General features: G+C 44.7%; 1 protein-coding gene across 1 annotated transcript in view; it reads right to left on the reverse strand.

Annotated features, from left to right (window-relative positions):
- The window catches only part of HCN1 (hyperpolarization activated cyclic nucleotide gated potassium channel 1), a 391,050-nt gene extending 387,013 nt beyond the window's left edge, over nucleotides 1-4,037 (reverse strand). The window contains exon 1 of the mRNA XM_019464315.2: nucleotides 3,519-4,037. Coding sequence (XP_019319860.2) covers nucleotides 3,519-3,922 — 404 coding nt within the window. The 5' untranslated portion in view covers nucleotides 3,923-4,037. The remainder of the gene's footprint in view (nucleotides 1-3,518) is intronic.
- Nucleotides 4,038-7,972: the final 3,935 nt, after the last annotated feature.

Here is a 7,972-nt window from a genome sequence, read left to right on the forward strand (position 1 = left end):
TAACTATATTTTCCCTAGTTTGGATGATTATATACCATGGTATAGACAAAAACATAAGATTTTTTTTTTACTAAACTCTCTAGCTCCCACCCAGTTATTTCTAAAAACAAACAAACAAAGAGAAAAAAACAAGTCTTACAAGACTAAAATCAAAGGCTATGTTCCTTCTGGAGGCTCTAGGGGAGAATCCACTGCTTGCCGTTTCCAGCTTTTAGACACTGAATGCACTCTTTGACTCCTGGGACATCACTGTGATCTCTGCTTCCATCATCACATCTCCCTTTCTGCCACCCGGTTATTTCTAACAGTTTTGGTAGTATTTGACTCTTCTTTAGTCCCTGAAGGCTTCTAACATCATCCTCTCCTGAGAAAGAAGGGAAATACAGAGCCTCTGCCCTACTTACACCAGAGATAGGAGAAAACTACGTGCCAGACACAGCAATAGCTCTCTTGGGCAGGTGAGAGAAGCACCTAGTTAGCTCTGCAGGAGTCTCAGTGGGAGCAAAGCCCAGGAAGTGGAAAAGGCCTTGGCTCAGAAGTCATCCTAAAAAGGGACACTGGATCACGAGCACAGTGGTAAAGTCCTGACCCACCCCGGAGTGGCAGACTCCCCTACATTCAGCAGGATGGGACTGACCAAAGAGCAGAATGAGTAAACTTTCTTGGCCATGCAAAAGCTTATGAAAGTATCAAGTTAAAAAAGAAAAAAAAAACTTTATTTCCAGTATCTCCCACCCCTCCATGGAAACTGATTCTTAAGTGTCACTTTCTCAGTCGCTGAATTATTACTGAACATCAGTTTGGCATTGTAGGAATCATAGTGAAGCCCTGCCCTTAAAGTGTCTTCTTCAGGAAAGAGCCTGAGGTGAACAGATCATAACCATAACATTTCTACTATGTTAGAGATTTTTCCCATATTTCTTGTCCTTTAGGAAAAAAAGTACTGCCAGAGTTTTGTCTTTCTTATTTCTGCTTTTTCCGTTACATTATCCTGACATGTTATATAGGTTTTAACAAATCTTATTGATATCATATAAAAATGTTAATGAAATAATAATAAGATTTAAATGTCTTGACATAGGCAAATAAGTATTTACATCATTACTTCCTTAGTTTTTTGTTTTGGAAAAACATATATTGTAATTGCGAGTTTTAAAATCTATCTTTTTCAGATACCTTCCAGTTAGAAACCTAAGCCTAGTAATTGTTTAATTTGTGTCTGACATTTCCTTTTGTCCAGTTATGCAAGAGAAAATCCAGTATTGTAAACTACTCCACACTGGATTTTGTTTAGAGTATTACCTCACTTTTTAATCATTTCTCATTTATTTGAAGTGCATGGTAAAAGTTAACCATCATCTGATCTCAATTTATTTCTTAGTAACTTTTTTGTTGTTTGATATTAGTCTCAGATGATTCACTTGAGAAAATGTGGAGAATCTTTAATTTCATGAATTTCATTCATTCAAAAGATTCTGGCACACTATTCCAATTCCTGAAAGGTGGCCCTATGTTTTTATCCAGTAGGTGGTAAAAGCTTAATTATGTACCATGTGCCACATTTTGAAAAGTGTAGTCTCTTTTTACATTGTTCAAGAAATAAAAGTAAAAGTAACCAAAAGGGATCACTCAATTGAGGTAAAATAAACAAAGTGTAGCATTTTATTTGCATGTGAACAGTGAACCACATATATTACTGGAAACACCATGCTTACTTTTGTTATTAAGGCTGAAGCCTGTTTCCTTGTAAAGTTTTTCTCAGGAAAGAAAAACAAAAGGGTACTAGGTTGCAACATATTTCCACTGAGGATTGAGGGAGAGATAGTTTTCTACATTTGATTCTAACCTTTAAAATTTTAAAGAACATGACAGTCTAATGTGCCTTAAAACAAGGTCATTTATAAGTCTGCTTATCTTCCTGAGGGAGGAAACGTGGCAGTTTATTTAGATCCTTTTCAACGTAAACATTCTTACAATCCAACTCTTAATTTGCTATAGACTATAAATGTCATTACATTCTATAAGTCCTCCTTTGGACTTTGTTACATGTTTTGGTAAATAAGAACCTTAAAATGATACACTTCCTAAAAGCCATTCACTCTATGCACAAATAATAGACGCTACTGATTTCTGAGACAATATATAAAATTCAAAGGTGAAGACGTTCACTCCCAGGCTTAGTGCGGCAGGAGTTTGGGTTTTCCAAAGCTAATGTCATTCAGAACTGTGGACAGCTCCTGCGGAGGCATGGAGTCGATGGCAATTTCCCTTAAACATAACTCAAAGTAATGCTGCTTTTTATTGCTATCTTTGATTGCTGTTTAATAGACGCCTATTAAATCGGCTTAATTTGCACATATACTTTTTCACTGATTCTTCTTCTTTTTCGAATGAATTCACTTAGAAAGAAAGAAAGAAAGAAAGAAAGAAAGAAAGAGAAAAGGCAAGCCACCCTGAGTTTTAGAATTTAAATGGAAAACCCAACCTTATTCGGAAGCTGCAGCGTGTGCGCACGTTAATAAGAGGATCTACTTCACGACCTTCATTTGATAATCTCTAAACATGCTTATAACCGAATACATACTTGGGCGACAAATAAGATCGGGAAACGTCTTAATTTTAATTCTCCGAAGCAGTTTCCCTGGCGGACAGCTCTCCTCCTGCCCTAGTTCCCGGGCTGGGAAACGGGAAAGAGCTTTCCGAAACAGACTTGTAGTCAAGGTCAAGAAAGGGTGTCTCTCAGTCTCAGGGAGGGGGCTCTGGAAACGCCCCCTGTCTGTTTCTGGAACTCGAAGCTTCCTGCCACGCTGCTGCCCAAGCTGGCAGCGCCTGCCCGGCTGAAATCTCAAGTCAGGGACTATCCAAGCGCAAATTGCCCTTCCTGAGCCTGCCAGCCACTATTCTGAAGAAATGCATTGAGGATGCCCAGTGCCTATAAGCAGATGAAAAACAGATTAACATTCCCCAGGGGTGAGAGCGGCTGGAACAGCTAGGACTTGTGAGTCACTATCTCCGCTTGCCCCATCCTCTCCTCAAGCCCAGGAGCGCCTTTTTCCCCTTTGGGAAAGGCGGGGGGCAGCGCGAGGATGGGTGTCACCCCAAAGACGACTTTCTGGCCGCTTCCTTACACTCTCAGCTCCGAAGTAAAAGTTTTTTTGTTTTTTGGTTTTTTGTTTTGTGGTTGTTGTTATCGTTTTTTGGCACAACTTAGCATCCTTCCATCTGGGGGGGGGGGGTCACATCTTCCCCGATGTATCCCCAAAGTTCACAAGGCAAAGGAGGCGAAACCTCCCTGGGATTCCCGGGCAACAGGAGCTCCTCATCCCACCCCCTCCTCGGCCGAAACTAGTTGAAGAGTGGAGCCCGAGCAGCCGGAGTGGAAGCCGCCGGCAGCGCCACCCCCCTCCCGCCCCGCAACCCCTCCCTCCGAGTCCCCGGGCGCCCCCTCCCAGGTGCGGGGACGCGTGTTGGAGGGCGCGCCCGGAAGGGAGGGTGGGGCGGCGGCCGGGAGTCCTCACCTGAAATCGCTGTAAGGGTGGATAATCCAGAAGCCTGCAGTTTTAACCCTTTCCTGCTCCTTTTCCACCGCCTTCTGGCTCCCAAACATGCGGAGGGAGAATTTGTTGACCCCGGGCTGCAGCATGGAGGTGAACTGCCTCTGCATGAAGCCGTACTGCCGCCGGGGGCCCTCGGCGTCCTCGAAGCCCCCGGCCGACTCCTCGCCGCCGCCGCCGCCGTCCACCTTGAAGCACACCGAGTTGCCGTGCTCCTTCGCGCCGGCCCCGCCGCCCCCCGGCGGGGTGCCCAGGCGCTTGTCGGCCGCGGCCGACCCCGCGCCCGTCGCGGGCGCCTTGGCGGGGAAGACGCTGTTGCCATCGTCCCGGCTGTTGGACGAGGAGTTGGGTTTGCCGCCTCCTTCCATGCCCGGGGGACGCGGCCGGCGACGGCGCGGGCTCCAGACCCGCCGGCCGCCCGGCGCCGGGGGCACGAAGCCGAGGGGGCAGGGGCCCGAGCTGGCTGCCGGCGAGCTCGGCTGCCCGTCGCGGCGGCGGCGGCGGCGGCGGCGGCTTCTGCTTCCCGCCCGCGCCGCTGCTCCCTGCGCGCCTCGCTCCCGCCGCCGCCGCTGCCCTCAGTGGCTGCGCTCCCGGTTCCGCCGCGGCTGGTGCTGAGGCTGAGGCTGCCCGAGCGAGGCGAGGCTCCGCTCAGCCCTCGCGCGCCAGCGCCTCCCCTCGGCTGCCCTCTGCTGGCCGGAAAGGCTCTCTCCCCGCCCGCACAGCGCGCACTCTCCCTCCACTCTTGCTCCACTTCTGCCCAGCGTGACATTGAACTCGGGAGCCCTCCGAGGCATTTATTTGTACATGTTGTGAGAGAGTCGGTGTATGTTTGCACGTAAGAGGAGAGAGAGAGAGGCAGAGAGGCAGAGAAAGACTGAGCTAGCGGATTATGTTCGTCCGAAAGAAATAAACACCCTGAAACTCACTGAGGCATTGTCACATTGTCTGAACGCCTGTTTGAATGATGTTACAGATTGGGAAAGGGAGAGAGCTTGGCTCTGCATGCAGAAAATTCACGTGTAAAGCTAGATGTACATACGAAAGTAAGATTCGACATCGGATAATAAATTTCATGAGTAAAAGGGAAGTTGTGTGTACGTGTGTGTGTGTGTGTGTGTGTGTGTGTGTGTGTGTGTTTCGGAAGGAAGCAGACACCGAAAGGGACCAGGTCTGGGTAACCAGGAGCAATCAGCTGCTTAGGGCTGTGATGAAGATGTGGCACCAAGGGACAGACAGCTGACCTCCTTACACTTATCCTTGTTTATTCTCTCAGAGCTCCTTAAGCAGGGGATGGGATTTCTTTCTTCCCAAGGCCACACACATCAACACACATGCGAGCAAGTCTTCCAGCTGCTAACACTGAGAAAAAAAAAAAATGTGTTAGGGAAAACTCGCCAGAGCTGACCTATCTTTTTAGATAAGTTATGTAATCAATAAAACACACTAAGAGGCATGCATGTTGGTCAGAGTTCACCTACACCTCGCCAGGAAGCCACGATGTCTTGGAATTTAGGCAGAATGTAATCACCATCTCAGATGAGGGAAAGTATTCTCAAGTGAGACCTAAAAGGTGCTACTGATGCTGAAGAAAGCATTCTGAGATTCCTCCTGTCCCCCTCAGCGTCTCCCAAACACACCAGATCAGCTAAAGGAAGCAAGATGTGCTGCCAAACTCGCCCATCACTCAGCAGGGCAGCCCCAGAGTCTGAAGAGCTTCAAGACTCCCAAATGTGCCAAAACATCTGTTCCAGATACAAGGACTGCCTTCCTGCCCACGGCCTCTTTAAAGGAAATCCTGCCCTGCCAAGAGCCTCTGATCTAACGGGTTCCCGTCAGCCACAGCCACATTTTAGGGGAAGAAAGGGGAGCACCTCCGGGAGGGAATCTATGCACTGGGTCACCCCATGGCCTAGCATGAAAAAATGAATGGGGTCAATCAAGGTGCTTTCCTGAAAAACCAAGCAGCAGTGAAGCCAATTAACAAGGATAAAGACAAAAGAAGACAACTGGATGCCCTCATGAGGGGTTAACAACCCGAGAAAGGAAGCAGAGAACAGAGAAAAAAGTCGAAAGAAGCAAAACCAAGAAGCCAGTAGGCCTCTGTTCTAATTGTGTAAGATAACCCCTACCATTCTACTTCCCATAGTCTATGCTAAATCTCCTTTTTCAGCGAGCTCCATCCTGACTCAGACACCATCTGTTTTCAACTAATCAAAAACCAGAGCCCTAAGAAATAAGTATAGGTGGCCAAACTTCAATGGTAAAAAATAGGGGAAATATGAACAATGTAGTGCTCTCAACTAGCGAAGTGGGGACTTTGGAAATCCAAGGGGTTATATGAGGATACCAGGTGCCAAGGACAGAAGGAAGCCAAAGGGATGGATAAAAACAAACACTGCCTAAAGCACAGTTCTTCCTAAGAAAGGCCCGATTACTCAGGCAGCTTTTCTTTATTAGACTAAAGATGTTCTCTACTCTTCTCCCATTCTGCATGCTTCTCCAATCACTCTATTTTCAGTCATGGGTATGACAATGTATATTTTAACATAAATTTTAAATTTTATAATAATTTAAAAATATACCATCTAAAATGTTATGCTAACTGAGTTTAAGTCAGTTTCTCTTTTCTTCTAGCCAATCCTTGTATTTGTTCCATTTCAACTTAATCTTAATCATGACCAGGCAGTTATTTTAGTCAGAATTCTTCTCAGTTTCAGTGTCTGTTCTAAATTAATATGACAGAATTACTTAACATGTTTCCAAAATACAACAAAGAAATGTCTAAAGCAGGGTCACAAGTCATTGCTCCAGGTACAGCTTTGAGGCCATTTGTCATTCATTTAAAATCTCAGAATCTATACTATTCTTTTAAATTTTGAGAATGTGTACATTAGATTCGCTAATTAACTCAGAGTTGTCACCGAAAGGGGCTCCTGGGTGGCTCAGTCAGTTAATTAAGCGTCCAACGCTTGATTTCGACTCAGGCCATGATCTCATGGTCATGAGATCAAGCCCCATGTCGGGCTCTGTGCTGGGAGTGGAGCCTGCAGGGGATTCTCTCTCTCTCTCCTTTTTCCTCCACTCCTCCCCAGCTTGCATGTGCTTTCTCTCTCTCAAAATAAATAAATAAATAAATAAATAAATAAATAAATAAATGTTTTTTTCAAAAATAATAAAAGTAAAAAATTTAGTTGCCAGCAAGAGAAAAAGTCAAGTTTCTTCATTTTACTTTCAAACTGTTGATTAAAGTTGTTTAAAATATAGGCTTAAATAACAAGCTTCCTTAGCAACAAGAAAGAACTTGCAAGATTAGAACAGAATGAAAGCAATGAGAGAGACAGACAGACGGAATCAGCAAATATATTTTAAAATGTGAACCAATCACAAGCTAGGCTTCTATGGCTAGAATGGATAAATTGCTTCCATTGTTTAATTTTCTCTTTTATTTCTGAATTCACCGCATGAGTTAGAAAAGTTTTTTTGACCATGTTAGAAATCAGGGACTGATTTATTTGCTCACAGCCAGATTGGGGAGATAAGAATTACAGATAAGAGCAAGTTAGGCTCTGCAAATCTTTATCTTCCCAGTCCCCCAGCCCCAGACCTAAACTTTACTTTCCTTTTGTCACTTGATTTTCTTCATCATCCTATCCTTCACGTAATTCACTCCAGACACATGTGTGCCCCCAGGACAGGCGTAAATTTTGAGGATAATGTCTTCTAGCAAGTTTCCATGTCTGTTCATTGATAAACTGTCTCAAGCTGAAATCCATTGGGCTAACTTAAATGGCTTTTTTTTCAGTCATCTTTGAAATAGGACTACCATCATGTTTGACTCTATATCATTCGATGTCCATGATGTCAAAGTGCCTTGCATTTCAGAGGAATCTGATGACTGAGGACTCATCAGGGCATATCAGTTATGAATTCATTTCACGAGAATGTCCCATCTGTGGTTGTAATGGGTGCTGTTCAGTACATACAAGGATCATGCATCTTTTAAAATGTTCGCTGTTTCCTTTAATACTCTGCTTAAGATCAAATTGCAGACAGCAGCAGAAGATTAATATGAAACTAAAATAAAATCTCCATGCAGCAGACGCAAGCACATGTGAAATGAGACAAAAAAGATAGATGGGCGACTTGAAGTTTGACAGCTTATTGGAAAACTCTCAGTGAAACCTAAAGATTTCAAAGATAAAACATTTTAGTCCTCTTAGTAAGACAGAAGAATTCTGTCTGTGAAGACATATTTCACATGTAGGAAAATGAAGTCAGAGCTGTCTCTGTTGAAGACGGCCATGGTAAGGAATGGTGAAAAGAATAGTTCACCACAGGCAACCTCACAATCTCTCTGTGTCTTATGCACAGGCATACTCGCCTGTCTGTCTGGAAGGCAACTGCCAGCATGATGCTCA

The sequence above is a fragment of the Panthera pardus genome, unplaced genomic scaffold (genome assembly GCF_024362965.1).
Source record: "Panthera pardus isolate Hobbes unplaced genomic scaffold, ASM2436296v1 HiC_scaffold_2, whole genome shotgun sequence".
Taxonomy (NCBI): domain Eukaryota; kingdom Metazoa; phylum Chordata; class Mammalia; order Carnivora; family Felidae; genus Panthera; species Panthera pardus.